Source organism: Corvus moneduloides, chromosome 1, assembly GCF_009650955.1.
Source record: "Corvus moneduloides isolate bCorMon1 chromosome 1, bCorMon1.pri, whole genome shotgun sequence".
Lineage (NCBI taxonomy): Eukaryota > Metazoa > Chordata > Aves > Passeriformes > Corvidae > Corvus > Corvus moneduloides.
Window position 1 is genome coordinate 53,689,689 of NC_045476.1, and position 16,841 is coordinate 53,706,529.

Genomic DNA, 16,841 nt, shown 5'->3' on the forward strand with positions numbered 1-16,841 from the left:
CTAAAGCTGGTAATAAATGCTCTTTCTGTCTTTGTAAGCATACCTGTGCTTGTCTATACTGAATAGTATAAATGTTTGTGTTATTGTCACGCCTTTCCTCATGCCCAGCACTGATGGGAAACACAGAGGTAGTGCAGGGCACAGAGGGCTGGCACCCTGCAGCTCTCAGGATAGTTTGGAATCGCAATGGTCCCAAAGCCCTGGTCTCCCAGAGAATGGTCATTAATGCTACCACTTCTGTCCACAGGGGAAGGAGTAATTAAACCAAACAAAAGGGAAAAAAAAACCCCTTCCTTTTACCTGGTCAAAACCATAGAGAGCAGTGTGGAAATTAGCCAGCATCCCTGTAGGAGGTTCATCAGTAATTTTAATTGAATTTTCTGGTATTCCTTGGAGAATGATGTGCTCTTCTGGGGTTGGAGCTGGCTCAGCACTGATAAAGACACAGAAATCAGAATGACATACTGTATTGCCCAAGGAGTTTGTCCAAGGTTCTGAACCACTCGGCTACTTAGATGAATATTCTGTTGAAAAACAGCCAATGTGGTTATTGTACAAAACCAAATAAATTTGTTATCCTTAAGACATTGTCATTGTGACTTTTTAATGGGAAACAGTTAAGTTATTGTCATTTCTTGGTATGTACTGAGGTTTCACTGTTAGCTTCTAAAATTTAAGGCCTTGATTCTGAAGCTAATGAAAATATTATAAAATCAGGGTTAAGTGATCTGTGGTTGTGGGTGTTATCACATACAAAGACAAGCATTGCTCAGAAGACACCTGGACTCTACTTAAGTGCCCTGTAGAACTGGGAACCTAGGACAAAACATGTCCAAGACATACCAGGAGCAAGACAGAAGTGCTAGACAGAAAAATGGTCCCAGCTATCCTGCTGCTTAGGAAGTATATCAGACTACTTCAGAGTGTAACTGTCTTTAAAGTTCTAGATACACGAGCACAGTGGAAAGACACTGATAGATCAGAGAAGAGAGTTATAATGGAAAATGTCTGCCTCCAAAGCACCTACTGGTGAAAAACAGTAATATTGAGAAAAGTTTAAAATGTAGCCGAGCTAAAGATGTTTTAACCACACCATTATCCAACACTCCACCTTTCTTTGTTACTGTCCTAACATTTCAACTCAAATTGAAACTCATCTGTGAGCTTTTCTTTGGCCCTTCACTGACGTGCCAGAACCTGCTGATTGCACTGGCAATCTCAATGCAGCGCAGGAGGAATTACAGCCAAAGAATACAACATGCCACGCCCTGGCTGCTGCATCACTTTATTATGAGGTCTGCTGGGGGGATATTCCCAAATTGTCCCTTGCCAGGTGGAAAAAGGAATAGGGGAATGGAAAAAGAGGGAGACTTTCATATCACGTTACGTGATTGCAGCCTGGACGCACCTGAATTTTCATATAGGCAGCATCCACCCAATGCAAAGTGGAAGTGATTCAAGCCTAAATATAATAACAGCAAAAACATTCAATATATCAGATGTCTGAATTTGAGGTATTAATTACAAGTGACAGAAGAGTTAAAACTGATATCAAAAAAATGAAGTCAGTCTTTCTTCTGCCAGTTTCCCAACCACTGTACCAACTGCTTTTGCTAGATCTGAAGCCAAAATAATTTTTAAAGTATTTCCCAGGTCAGTCAGAATGGCAGGTGTAGGTTGGTTTGTTTTTTTCTTTTTAATATCTAATTATATACTCTCTAGCCTCCAATAAAATCAATAGTAAAATACTTCATCTTTTTGCTCCAAAATTTTTTGAAACATAAGCTTACGGGGTTTTTGCGCCCAAACTCAGAAGACTAAAGTGTGAGAAGCACTGAGTGCATCCAAATCCCAATAGTTCTAGCTAGCTTAGCGCCATTTGGGATTTGGTCCAGCATCTTCATGAAGTTTCCTTTCAGACTTCCCACAATTCTTCACTATCAAAAAGTTTCACAGCAAAATTGTTGCCTCTCTCCTCTCTCAGAAGCCAGGCATAATGGGCTGGAAAATGGAGCAGGTCTGTAATACCAAAAGCTTCTCAGATGCTCCCCTTCCATCCCTGTGGCTTCAGACACACAACACTGCCTCTATCATCTCCCATTTTTTCATTCTGCCCCCAGAGCAGCTGAGAACCCTGAAATTCCCCTGAAAACCAGCTTGACTCTTCCCTTCACAACATTTCTATTCAGGGTTGTTTTCAGACTGGCATGATTAGCTCACTCACATGAAATATGGCTAATCCAGTTTCATTGCTGACAAAGGGGGCAGTTTGTGCATGCTCCCAATGTGCCTAGCACACCGGGACCCCTCACAAATCCCATGGTGGTTTTGTTTCATCCATCAGAAAACACTGACTCTAACCCATCTCTTCATTTATTGCAGGCAACCTGGTTGGCAGACCAAGCAGGCTGCTGAGGTTAAAACCAGGAGAGGAGGCAATCACTCCATTCCCATAACTACCTTAATATCAAGGCCTGGAACACGCATTTGTTGTTTGGCTTCAGGGCTGACAGGTTGTCACATATACCCATTGGCTATTTAGCATAAAACACTGGGGAGGGAGCATCTGTTTTCAGCAGCATTTATGGTTGCAGTGCTCCTGTTTGCTCCATTACTGTGCTGGGAAACCACGGCTTGCCAGGGCATCCCACAGATCTCTTTGTCCACTGCAGAGTGGGTTCTTGGTCCATACAAAGCTGGCCAGAGCTGAGGCTGCTATCTCAGAAAAGCAGCACTCCAGGACTAATTATACAGCTTCCCCAGGGACAGTCAGACCCATTTCATTAAAGTCTCCATTATGGCCTGCTGAATGGAATAGGAGCTCTTAATTAGGCGGGGGAAGTGTGTGCCTGAGGGCAGTCCTACCCACCCACCAGGGGCTTTCTGTTTTATCTCTCCTGTTCCTCCTGGGAGAGTGCACTGTTCAGCAAAACATGACATACACCCTATTAATATGATGTTCATCGTGTTACACCAAAAGCAAACGGAAAAAGATTATTAGTTGTTCAGAACTCTTGCTGTAATCCACTGCATATTTTGTGTTCTGGGAACATCCCTCCAGCTGAGGAGGTATTCCCCATCATAGAGACAGTTTGACACTCACTTGGAAAAGAACCCAATGGCCATGAGGGACAGCTTTCTTCAGTGCCTCCTTTGCAACCATCTCCCACCTTTGTCCTAGAGAGATGTTATGAAATCTTCCAGAGTCTATAGTGAACCCAAGCTTTTTGCCTACAATAGAAATAATTGGGGAAGGGTGAGTGACAGAGGGGGAGGAGATAGGAAAATAAGCAAAGCAGAAAGGAAAAAGAATGATAATGCCCCCATTAATTTCACTATCACTTGTGCAATGCATATTACTTCCTCTGAAGCACTTCACTAAACCCTTACAATTTCAACTAGCAAAATTGCGAGCTCTCGACAGTGGCCTTATTGCTGGTATTAGAAAAAGCCTGCAGAAATCTGTTCCCTTGGTTTTAAGATAATGAACCTTTTGACATTTTGATAGATGCTCGGCATTGTTACTGAGCTTTTGAAACTCTTATGGGGGGTACAGAGCAATTCCCTCATGAAAAAGGGAGCAACATGTGGTAGATATCACATCAGTTTTTTAACTGATTGGTTCAGTGGGTAAATGCACAAGCCTCTCACCTTGTGAGGCCTGAGCTTAAATTGAGCACAGTGAGGTCACAGCTGTATTAACCTGGTATTCTCACTATTGTCTGTGGGGAATAGTAATCCTAAGTATAAAGCCACAGAGCCCTATACAATTGAATATAGTTTGTATAATGACCATTATTTAGTCACAGGGGGCACAAGATTACATGAGCATGGAGAAAATTGCCCTCTGGCCCTCATCTAGTCAAAAGGTAGAAAACAGTACAAAGGAAACCTGCATTATGCCAAGCAGAGGAATGCTCTAAAAATTTCTTCATACTGTAGTGCTTATGGCCTTACACTTTTCATCCACCCCATTGCAACGAATATGGTGGGGGTGGAAGAAACTTCAGAACTTGAATCTTCTGTGGAAAATAAACTGTGCCCAATTTTCCCACAGCAATGCATATTCCATCCCAGTGACAGATAAATCCAGAAGTCTTTGTTCTGTTCAGTAAAAAAAATACATCTACACATATATGTGTAGAAGCACATACACACAAGCACATAACCATACATCAATTCATCTACATTTCTAGTCCTGCATGCCCCATTTCACTTTCTAGCTCAATTTTTCTTTCTTTAATGGGAGGAAAGTTAAGTGATCCTTGAACCAGAAGCAAATAAGAGGCTTACCTATTGTCTCATGATCTTCAAGTGGGTCTAGTCATGAAGACAGGATGAAAAACACAGGAGTGGCTGGGCTGCCCTCTTCTTAGCATTTTGCTAAATCCATCCTTGTCCTTTTCCCGTACCTTGAGCCAAGATTTTCCTGCACAAAGTTCCTGTATATGAAAAAACAGCTGCTAAACACAAAAGATGTGCCTTGATAAGTACTTCAGGACTGCACCATTCTCAGACTTGAGCATCTTTCACTGATGGTCATTTCATCAGAGAAATCATCGGGAGAGTGAACTGAAGGCAAGAAGGGAAGAAAGCAGTGAAGCAAGAGAGAAGATGATTGTCCTCATTTCCCTGTAGGATGGTGGCCATGTGACAGAAAACAGCAACTTCTCAATGAAAAGGAATAAAGCAGGCAATACTGTCACATAAAGCTGGGGCAGCTGGGCAAAATAAATACCCAAGACAAAACTTGCATTCTCAGAAGTCATGTAAAAATGGGTAAAATGGTGGTGGTGGTGGGGTGTGGAGCAAGAGGTCTATAAGACCATCACTTGGGATCAAAAGACATAAAGAGTACAACAGGAAAAGAACTGTGCCAGTATTCACAGATGAATACACACAGAGTCTTTCCTAGTATCATAGAATTTTCAAAAGGGGGACCTGAAAAATTGTCATCCTGTGGGGTTACCTACCAGCTCTAATACCATAATGAGAACTAACACTGAAAAATAAATTTTTAGCTATTAACAGGATAGCTTACTGTATGCCTATTTATCAATGACTGTTCTCCTCAGGTGCCTATATTCAATCTAAAAGAAATCAAAATCACAGCTCTCCAAATACACTGTGACTCATGTCTTACCACACCACCTCTTCATAAACTTTTCACCAGGACAAAAGGCTATGAAGGACCACAGTAACTGATCTCAAGTTCTGGTTCACCACCCAGTTTTAGAAGTTACTTGCTTGCTTCTTAAGATCTGAATTTGTCAGACACATGCAAGGCACCACCCTCACACACCCTTGCCCTGAAAAGCACCTTAGAGCATTCGACATTCTGTCCTGATGGACAGTATTACTAGTTTCTGAAAAGAGCTTTTTTTTTTGTCTACTCCCAGGAAAATTCTCCTTTTCTGGATAATTTGAGTCCACTCACTTCTTCCATTTCTTGATGGATCTTTAAATATCTTTATCTACCCCTCTGAATACATCCATCACTGCCATAGCCTGGAAGCAAGCCAAATACAGATGCAGTACCTTTTGCATGATGACTGAAACAGGATGACGCTGATAATTTCTGAGGTATGTAAAAAACCCTAGCGCAACCAAGGGACTCAGGACTTGCTTTAAAATACTAAATTACATATCTATACACACAAGCACAATACATAAAAATAGTATTATTGGTAAGAGTTTACTTTGGTTGATATTGCCATTGTCTGCTTGCTGTTAAACATCTAGATATGACAAACTGGAAACCCTGTATGGGACATTTATTACTACAGTAGGGAGTGGCATGGAGTTAAAATTCTATTTTTAGGGGAGTAGACAAATTATGGTAAAACAGAATTTCCTCACAAGATACAGTATGTGATGTCTAAGGAAAAAGGCACTCAAATAGTAAAGAAAACTCTGCTTTGAAAACATCACTAGCTCTACTAAAAAATTATGGTAGAATGCATGACTTTATCTGAAATTGTCTAGTTGAGGCATGTGTGCAGAAATAATAACAAAAAAGATTTAGAACTGAAAAGCAATTTTCCCAAACTACTCTAATGGTAGGTACTCCATGGCTGAGTAGTTAAAAAGTCAACAGGACTCTTTTGTGTTCAACTCTGAACCGAAAAAGGAAATCCAATTCAAGGAGTTCTATGTCTTTACTACTTAGAAGAACCTTGATAACACAAAATTGAAAACAGTCATCAGACTTGCTTCAGAGACACCTCTGCCTCCCAGTACCCCTGAGCCCTGACTTTTTCCAGGGCATACAGTTACTAAAATTAAAAGGAAAAGCAACAGCCTGAATGTTGTTTGGATATGTATTATTTACTTCTTACTTTATATAACAGATCAATTTCAACCCTAATTATCCAACTGCAAGCATCTAAGTCACGCTGTTTTTCCTCAACCTACTTCATGAAGTCATTGCAGCATTTTAAATGAAAATAATTACATGATAGCATCTTTGGGACTTCTGCAATTATTATTGATACTGAATCAGCAGTCATCCTGTGTGAGAAACTGCACAACCATAGGGTTTGGGCACAGGCATCACCTTACAGAAAAGAAACAGCGAATCCAGCAAATGTCAGCATCACCAATATGAAAAGTTTGGGCCAGGAAAAGGAGATTATCATTTTCAAAAGTCCTTGGCTTGTGAAAAGCCAGGTTGAATACATGACAGCTTCTCTCATGTTAGAGATAAAACACTGAAACCCCCTTATTTTTCAGCCTGTTTGATTGCTTTGTGGAAGATGCATTGAAGGCCTGAAAGTTAGTACAATTATTTTTATTTATTTGAATGTTGCTTTTTTTTTTTTTTGCTTTTCTACTCATAAGAGAATCAGTTTCTTACTGTAGGCTCCTATAATGAGCTGACCTAAGCAGTGTGACATGCAAGGGGCTGACAAGAGGCTTTTAAAGGAAACTTTCAGCAAACCAGGGGTGAGGGCTGTGAACAGCAATACTCTTCAGCTTCCTTATTTAACTCAGCATGGAGACTCTCTCACTTAAACAAGCTCGTAATTTTGCAGTGGGTGATCTCCCTTACTCACAGCACTAGGTCATTTGGTAGATTTACGACAGGGAATTGCTCATACAGAATTCCTCCAAACTCTTCCTTCCTGGCCCTGTGGGATGGCTTAACACAAGGAAGGTAAACTTTTGCAAGCAGAGTCAGAAAACACTGTCAGAATGGAGGCAGCCAACAAAGAGCCCCGTGGGGATGTACCATGTTACAGACCAGCAGGAGATCACATCGTGTTCTCTTTCCTCAGACAGGCAGCCCTGCCAATGTAAACATCTGGTACAAGTAATAACTAATGTATCAGGCATCACTGCTGGAGGCCGAATTCTGTTCCTTGCACTTTGGAACCAAGTCAGCAGGAGACATTTTTACCTTCAGTGAAAACTGGTAGATGGGGCTGACACTGCCCGGGCTGATACTTCCAGAGTAAGGAAGGGATGCTCCTCCAGCTGTCAGTCTGTAATGCTCTCTTGTCGTGTTATCCTGAACTTCATTTTCTTTGGCTTCAGCTATCTGAATGATGACAGTTGTCTTGTTTATTTTTTAATGTGCCATGATTATCCCATACAATTGCCAAAATATTCCTATCCATGCAGAAAAGAATATGGATAGTCTAGTCTCTAGAAAACTGACTTTATTTCAGACAGTAGCAAATATTTAAGGAAGTAAGCTTCTTATCTTAGACAAACATTAGGGAATAACTGTCCTCTGAAGGAATATGCCTGTTTACCTGTGAAACTATGGCAATTATATATTAATATATTTGTTGAAATTTTATGCTGATATTTATTAATTTTATGAGTACTAATTCAAGCACCTAAAAAAAAATCAAACATGTGACAACTACATATTGTAGATATGAAAATATGAATATGGGGAGGACAGCCCTTTCTGGACAGACAGCAATTTGACTATTCCTATTTGAGCTCATAGAAATGTTACACTTAATTAATAATAGACATTTTACAGGTGACTTTAAGTTGTTAGAAACAGGTCAGTTGTTATTGCCTTGGGTTGTATTTCTGCTGCAGCTGACTTTGCTGGTTTGATTTTCTTTACAAGTTCACTGTAGTTTAGGAGACTGCCCCGGGCAGCTGATAAACTGAGCAGCCTGTCATCCTCCAGCTGCTAGAGCTCAGCCATGAAACCCTTCTGCTGCTTGGTGAGCACTGACTAGCAGAGGCAACAAAAACACTGTGTTTAAACAACTAGAGCAAGAAATAACGTTTTATAGCATTTGCGAGCTGTATTTTCTGTTTAATTACATCAGTGTAGCGGGTTGAGTTCGAAACCGGGCGGAAACACCAATTAAATGTAGTGGTTTTGATTCAAAATATCCATTATTTACTTATTTTCCTTCTGTGAGATAAGAATTAGGAGAAAAGCAAAGCAGGCACAAACCTTAAACAGTTGCAGTACAATGAAAGAGCTTTATTACTAACAGAATTAAAAGTAAAGAGAAAACAACAAAACAAAATTAAAGTAAATTCCCCCCCCCCCCCCCCCCTTTCCAGTACTTCTCTCCTTTTATCCAGCTCACACAAGGGATAACAGAACATGGGATGTTAGTCAGTGTTGCAGTTCTTGAAAAGTCTTTCTCTTATGCTTAAGGAAGAAAAGGTTTTCCTTCAGTTGCACGTGGTTCCCAAACTGCCACCAACAGCACACCCGCCCGGAAACAAACAGTCTCCTGTGTGTAGAACATCTCTCCCATGAAGAATTTCACAGTTCTTTCATACTACAAAACATGGGCCATCACATGGGGTTATTCATCTTTTTAAGAATAAGTTATTTTGGCCTGCACACAGAGGCTTTTCTTCGCCACAAGTCTCTAACAGCCTCTCACTACTTCTATATAGCCTGGCATAGGCATCCTTCACAATCTTCACAGGCACACGAGGATACTCCATCCCCCCATGTTCTTTCATTGGATTAAAGAGACAAACAGTTTGTGGTATTACGGTTTCTTACCACGGCATGCAAGAAGGTTTCTTTTAAGCTGCGCGCCAGAATCGCGGCACCGCCCTCTTCTCTCCCGTCGCCATTTCCAGCTCCGTCCCACGTGACTCACTTCTCTTTCTCTGACTCTGAAACCGCCATGTTGAAGAGTGTTCTTGTTCGGGCTTGACGGTGGGGAAAGCCTCGCTCCCTCTGTGCTGCTGGCTGCACGGTGTCCTCTTCAGTTCAGCACGAAGTGTGCTGGCTGCAGACAGGAGGCTCTGCCGGCTCCCGCTGGCTCCGCCGGCTCCGCATGGAGAGGAGAGGGACCCGCCTGTCCCCAGAAGCTGCGCTGGATGGGTTTAGCTGTGAGCAGTCCATGGCTGGTTTTAGCTGCCTGCGGCTCTGGGACAGTCCCCCCCAGCGACCCAGGGTCCGTGCCGTGGTGCTGAGAAAGGGGGAAAGGGGCAGTGGCCCCGGCCCGGCCCAGCGGGGCCGGGAGGCTCGGAGCCCCCCCACCTTCCAGCAGGCGAGCTCCGACCAAAAGGGGAAGTCCCGCCTTTCTGTGCGGTTTAAATATGTAAATTGTGAGAAGCGTAATTGGTCTTAAAGACTGTCCATCAACTCAGGGTCAACCCAACACAATCAGTTAATTTAATTTTGAAAGGACAGTTTGCTTTCTGTCCCAGTATATTAGATTTAAGGTTCTGGACACCCAAAGTGAGAAGGCTTACATTGTCATAGACTACAACTTTATCTCTCTCCTAGTGTCCTTCCTCCTGAGACTACACAAAGGGACTGTGATCTTGCCAGGAATGGCAAGTGGTAATCTACGTGGCAGCTGAGAAAACCAGAGAATAACACAAGGCTGGAGAACCTCACTTTGGCAGCAGAGTGGGAAAACATCATCAAAGTCTGCTCTGCTGGACTGACCTTGTGACAGTGCAAGAGCTTGACTAGTCTTATGGGGAGCTCTCAATCAGACTCTGACTCCCACTGAAAACCCTGGGTGATACAGGCCTTGTAAGCATGCAGTCCCAGGTGGAGCCCTGTGCAGATGCAGGGGTAAATGGACAGCTGTTTTCGGATTGCATTCCCAAGTATATGGCTTTCATTCTTCTTGGGGTAATTAAACTCCCTGACACAGTTTGCCCTTGCATGAAGCAGCAGTACCTCAAACAGGTGGAGCAAATATTTGAGGATGAAGTTAGTTAATTCATTAATTTATTAGTTAATTAATTTATTTATTAATCAGTTAATTAATAACTGGAAAGACACACTAGAGAAATAGAAGGTATTCTTGTTATTCATTTCACACCCCTAAGTATTTTCTTTTCACTTTTTAATCTCACAGATTACAGTCTGCCCAAAGTCCTTCCTATACCCACTTATAAAAGCATTTCTCCTCATAGGTAGCTATACATTGGTATGACTGCAGCAGCCACAGAACTGCATCCTTGCAGGAATAAATTATGATTTGTTAACCAAATGTCCTAGCTCCTAACAGTGCCATCATATCCTCATTCTGACTGGCATGAAATTTTATTTACACTTATTGGATCAAGATCGCTGAAGCACAAAGCACTGCAGAGGGCTTTAATCCTGCACGGTAAATGAAATGCAATGCACAGAGCAAACCAAGCGGTAGAGAGAAGTATGGGAATAACATCCCAATGAATTTAATGTCTAGCAGAGCTTTAGGTCAAGACAGGCCCTTTGGGAACACAGATTTGAGCAAATCAGTAGAAGTACTTTCTACACTTTGCAGACTCTTAAAAACTTTCTAATATGGGCTACTAACAATTACTGTACAGTAGATTCAAACAGGCATATTAATTCTAGTCTTAAAATCTCAGAGCAGGCAACAGAAAAACCAAAAGATAGTCCTTACCTTACATTTTTGTGAGTCTTGCCTTTCAGCATGAACAGCCTCAGCCAACAGCTGCTCTTCCAACCTGTCCCTGGTGACAGTGAAATTAATGAGGGTGGTCTGAGCCTGCAGTTCTGGCTTGTAAGTGAGGGTTAGCCAGTTTAGTGTGAAGGATGAGATGAAAATTCCTGTTGAATTCACATTTTTTGTCTTCAATCTTGGTACATCTGGGAAGGAATAAAATGCACAAGAATGGGGATCTCACTAAATTAAAACCTCATAAGTATCTCAGATTGCAAACAATGGTTACTGTATGATCTTAGCAGCATAGCAAATGCATATAACCCAAACTTTAGGTGCCTGCAACTTAAGAAACAAAAAGAGGATGATTGAACACACCAAAACTATATGAAGAACACACAGAGTATTTCTTAATTCAGGTAGTTTCATTTGCATATACAGCAGACACAGGGAGATTATTCATTGCTGTCCTAAAGAGTCTGGCTTAGGGATAAATGTCTATTATCATTACTTACCAGAAACCTAGCAAAGTTTTCAAACAAATACCAATGAGATAGTTGTTAGTTTTTCCTATAATTTCCTTAAATATATAGCCTAAAAAATTAAGCAGGGACATGTATTTCTAACAAATGGATGGACTAGAGGAGAGGGAATGGCTGGCAAATGAAACAACAAAAATATTGTTTTTTTTCAGGTAATTCACTAAATGTTTCATTCCAAATTAATTATCTGTTGGATGAAAGAATGAGTTATACTAGGTTCATATTTTATTCACGGAAATCCCTTACTGAAGAACTGTCATCTCCTGATCCCTTATCTTCAGTGAGGGGTGAAGCCTGTCCTTTACAGCAACACTGCTACTGCTGAAGTACCATTTTGGAGCCCAGCAGTGAGGCAACGTGAAGTTCACCTTCCTACTTCTGTGGCACAGCACCAAAAAAATTTGAAAGATTGCTTGTAGACTACATGTAGCGTGTGCCATGTGTTTGGTCCAGTGTGATCCAGTGACACAACTTTTTGTTATTGACTTGCACGGTGAACAGTGTGTCAATTTGCAGGATTCACTTGCCACACATGAGCACAAACCCAGTATTTTCTGTACAGCAATGCTTTTGAATGTTCTCTGCCAAGAAAGGAGATTCAAATATTAGTAATAAAACTCTGTTAAAAAAAGGGTCAAAAGAACATTTATGACATGGAACACAGGTAGACACAAACTCCTTTCATAAAATTCAAATGGGCATTTGTTAACTCAATTTTCAGTGATTGCATTACCATAGATACTAAACACTTAAAATGCAATTTATGAAAGTCACATCAGAACATGAATAAAACAAGTACTTTCTGTAGAAATTTTAACATTGCTTTTTGCTAGGCTATCCCAGGTCATTGCCAGAGCCAGGGACATAGGTTTCAGCTCTTAAGACCCGTGCCTGCTTCTGACATGCCCTCAGCCAGAAGACATGGTCTAAATGAAATGGTGTGCTGAGACCCTTCTGCATTTCACCAGGGACAAGGAAGAAAACAGAGTTGCTTATTATATACTTTAAGCGAATTCCTTAAGGAAACCTACTATGTCTAGTGCTGGGAAACCCATGATTCTACAAAACTCAACATCAGACATGTATATCGTATAATACTGCCATGCAAACTATGGGAGATGGGTTTTCCCGGCTTATGCTTGTATAATACTGCAATAATTTAGCTGTATGGTCAGATCCTTTAGATTACACAACCTCTCTCAGGTGGATGTGAATTCACTGTCCAGTTCTGCAATGTGGTCCCTCCACAGCCTTCAAAACTGGCTGCAGCTGGAAGGAACAAAACTGTAGAGCTTGACATGGAGAAAGCAATCTTGCTTTGCTTTCAAGACACACACACACACAGAGACAAAACAAGAGATCTGACAAAAGACAAGTTCTTCAGTTTGCTTTGTCAGAAGAAAAAGCTTTGCTAAGGGAGTCACACTATGTTTCAGAACATCTATGAGGCAATATAACAAGCTTTAGAGTTCTGGATTAAATTATTTCCTTTAGGAGTTCTCAATTCACAGAAGCAATAAATAACCAATTTCTGTGATTATCACCTATGAAAGGCAAAACCTACATAATGACTTGGTAGGTTTTATTACTGCAGCTGTTGTAGGTTTTCTGTTAATTACAGATTTGGGAAAAAGAAATGTTTTGTTATTGCTCTCGCATGGTTCAAGAGTATAAGCAACAAGGATAAACAGAGAGGTGGGGAGCCCAGAAGGATGACTTCATTTTTTTTCAGTAAAAGATATCTGTTTAGAGGTTAATTCTGGATTATGAAGAAATGTAGCAAAATAGGCATGAATAGTGGAAGTCCATGATAGAAGGAACATAAAAAAATAGTCACCAAATAAATTTCTAAGGACAAGTTCTACTTTTAGCAATGTTTTCTTCATGATATCCTATTCCATCAGCTGAGGCAGATAGAATGGATGGAACTAATGCAGCACTCTACCCAGGAACAGACAGAGCATCTTTCATGTGAGTCCCAACTCCCTGGTCTTTAAGAACAAAGTAAATTAAAGAGAGATTGTTCCCCACTAGGTTTTTTTTTGTGTTGAAATTCTCATAGATTTTGAAATAAAGTAGATTAAGGGATTCAAAAAGGATTTACAAAGCTTTAAAAACCCTGTATATGCCTTGAGTATAAATTATTTTTTGCAAAAGCAAGTATAAAACCAAATAAATTCCAGATGATAACATGAGCACTCAGCTGTGAGAAGACTAGGGCCAGTGTAACATCTTGTCTGATCTGTCAAACCTGATTGATTGACACAAAGACCTGCTATTCCCTAGTGTATGTTCTGCCTAAGGTAACAATGCCTAGGTCTTTCAAGGACAGGAACTCATGAAGGTGAGAAATTTTGAATATAGGAACATGACTTCATGTAATGAAATGGCTCGAGAGTTTATGCAAAATCTTTTCTTAGCAGACAATTTCATGCAACACAAAATTAAAGCATACCTTTCAGGGCAGACGTTCTCCAAAACACACCATAACTCTAAATGGCAGAATGGCAGGATAGCTTCCTGTAGAGAGATGTTTTGGATCAGCTCAGCAAGAATGAAAAAAGTGATAAATTTTTGGACAGGAAAGGAAAGGGAAATAATATTTTTCAGTGGGAAGAAAGAGGGATAAACACATTTTCCAGAGGAGCCTTCATTCAGTTCCTGCTGCTTAAAATTAAAAGCTTCTGGAACCAACTTGCAAACCCCAACAAGTAATGTAGAGAACGAAGTTGAATAAATCAGGTGAAAAAAAGCACAGAGTGGAGCTGTTACTAGGCAATCTCAGTAGGCAAACTGTGCAAGTTGGTCAAACTAGTTCAGTGGGAAAAGCACTGCCTTGAAGCTGCACAGCTGGCGAGACGTTCAAGGCAAGGAAAGCTTCTCCCTGTGGAGAAATGGAGCAAATTTTCTTGCTGTTCCGTGAATAATAGTCATGCCTCATAAGAATGGAAACTTGTTCATACAAGCTACATTTGCACATAAATCAGATTTCAAGACATCTTAAAAAATCTTTTAATAATCTGATCTTGCAGCTGAAGAGACATGACTACCTCTTTGTGCAAAGGAGTTCAGCAAGTGTAGCAGTTCATGCAAATGCAAATAGAAGCCTTATGAACAGGGAATTTATTCCTCTGTCTTCTCTCCTGTGAGCCAAAATTACACTGATCTGTGATAGTTAATGCTCATAGCCAGTGACTTCCAAAAGAGTGGTGGTGGGGAAACGGGATAGGACACACAGAGGTAAAATTCAAATATTAAGGGCCATCCATACCAAACCGATGGCATTGTTCCTCTTATCGCAGGTGAGGGCCAAAACCCAACACCATGTAGAAATAATACCTGTTTACTATTATGGCTTGATTTATCTGCTCCAAAAAAGCTATTTGCAGCTTGAATAATTTTTGCATATGTTGCTAATACGTTGCACCCAAATTTTACTTACGTTTTTTCTTATGGCTTCCATGTTTACATAAAGCTATGTACTACAACTGAGATCTTCTTAAAATTCCTTGATTATTTTTCCTTCTCTTCTGCTTCTCAAAGCAAATATCATGAAATATTTTAACAAAAATCGTAGCATTTTAAAGACATTTTGAACAGAAGGCCACAGTCTAAAGTGCACTAGAAAAAGCTGAGCAGTTTTGCAGCTCCGAAATTATATAAAAATATATACTTATTTGAACACCTAAAATTTTTTAGGCTTCTAGATATATACTAAGGCACTTAAGCATGTAGTCTGCTTTTCAGAGATAACAAATATCTTTAGTTCACCCTGTGGTCACCTGGTTTTGAGGAAAATATAAATTTATCCATTTGAAGTTCTCCAAGGCTGAGAATTTCTTTCTCAGCCTTCATTCGGAAACAATACCAGGAGCTGGTGTTACAGAATATCCAGGAGTGCAACATAAGAACCATCTTGCAAAGAAGGAAGGGGAGAGGTACTTTCATGAAGTGCTTCACAGATCAGCAAGTTCTCTAATAAACAGGCTAGTAAATTTGCTTTGGAAGGAGTACAAGTTGATAAATCTCCCTTGCTATGCTTTCTGTCGATTGATATGATAAGATATATTTTACCTAAAATTAGGATTGTCTGAAGCTCAGTGGATTTAATTATTTGTAATTATCCAGTTGTTGTCAGTATGTGGCCATTTTATGACAGTGGTATCTACTGTGTGGGTCAGGTTCAACTGTACATCTTTTCAAACACAGAATTAATGTACTATTGATGAAACCATTACTAGAACCAAATTAAAGTCTGGGCTGATGTATTGGTCCATGGGGTGCTGTCAGACATGAAAGGAGTAATTAGTATTCATTACTTCATACTCTGCAACATTCCAATTATTAATGAACTTCAACTGCTGGACTGCACCATATCTATCACAAATACCTTTCTAGTCTTTCTGTATTAGGAAAAAAAATTCAAAGTACCTGACAGAACTACTAAAATAAACAAATGACAGGAATGAATCAGGAATGAGGCAAACTCTGCTTATTTGGTAATAAATGGGGCATATATTGTGTGTGTGTATATATATTGTGGTGTGTAAATATGTACATGTGTATATATATATATATTTATGTATATACACACACACAAGTGCCCCTCAAAGGTGACTTGTGCATCTTCAGCCAGGCACAGAATGCCAGGTCATGTAACGCTGCCTAAAATATTCAGCAGAAGAACCTATTTTTCAATACCTTCATATATTTGCTTTTGTGTCCATGTACACATCTGCATTGTGCTACATGGAAGCCTTTGCTAAGTAAATGCCAAACTAGATTGCTGTGACCCTTGCCCTTTTCAATCCAACTTCTTTCTGTTGTTTCCCATCCCCCTGTCTCATGCCTTAAAGATCTGTTAGCCTGTGAAAATTCTGATCTCTCTTTTAGACTAGTATAATTCTAATTTTCACTAGAGTTTCTTCACTATGGATTCTGAAAAGCAAGCTGCAGGCTCTTACTCTGAAGTACTTCAAATTCAGCTATAGAAAAATGCAACAAAAGGGGATCATTTCAAGGTCTCACAGTGCAAGGCAAGAGTGCATCTTCCAGGAGCTTCAAGTATACAAGGGGATTTGGGCTGGTTTTTACTGCTTAGATTTACTTTGCAGGCACAAATGCCTGAAATATCAGGGGAAAGGGAGAGAGAAAATCTTGGGTAACCTGCACCAAAATAAGATAAATTCTTTATTTATAATTTCTTTCATATTTTCACTTTTGACAATGTGAAGCTGTGCAAGCACTCTAATCACTCTTTGACTAACATTTGAGATCCATCCAGAAATGCCTCAGGAGGATGTCTGGCTTTGTATCAGAATAAACATCACATTCTCCAACATGAAAAATCCAGCTTGTTGATGTGTTGCTTGCAAACAAGAATAGAAGAGAGGAACACTTTCACACAAAAATAAGTTAACATTTGAGCAGAATCAATGACATG

The 16,841-nt window shown here is 40.2% G+C and overlaps 1 protein-coding gene across 1 annotated transcript in view; it reads right to left on the bottom strand.

The window, feature by feature from the left end:
• DNAH11 (dynein axonemal heavy chain 11) overlaps window positions 1–16,841 on the bottom strand; it is a 105,726-nt gene that overhangs the window by 18,673 nt on the left and 70,212 nt on the right. Inside the window, 10 exon segments of the mRNA XM_032104767.1 lie at window positions 301–460; window positions 462–511; window positions 513–524; window positions 3,104–3,231; window positions 4,294–4,442; window positions 5,321–5,508; window positions 7,400–7,540; window positions 8,036–8,200; window positions 10,857–10,979; window positions 10,981–11,062. Of these exon segments, the coding sequence (XP_031960658.1) occupies window positions 301–460; window positions 462–511; window positions 513–524; window positions 3,104–3,231; window positions 4,294–4,442; window positions 5,321–5,508; window positions 7,400–7,540; window positions 8,036–8,200; window positions 10,857–10,979; window positions 10,981–11,062 (1,198 nt within the window).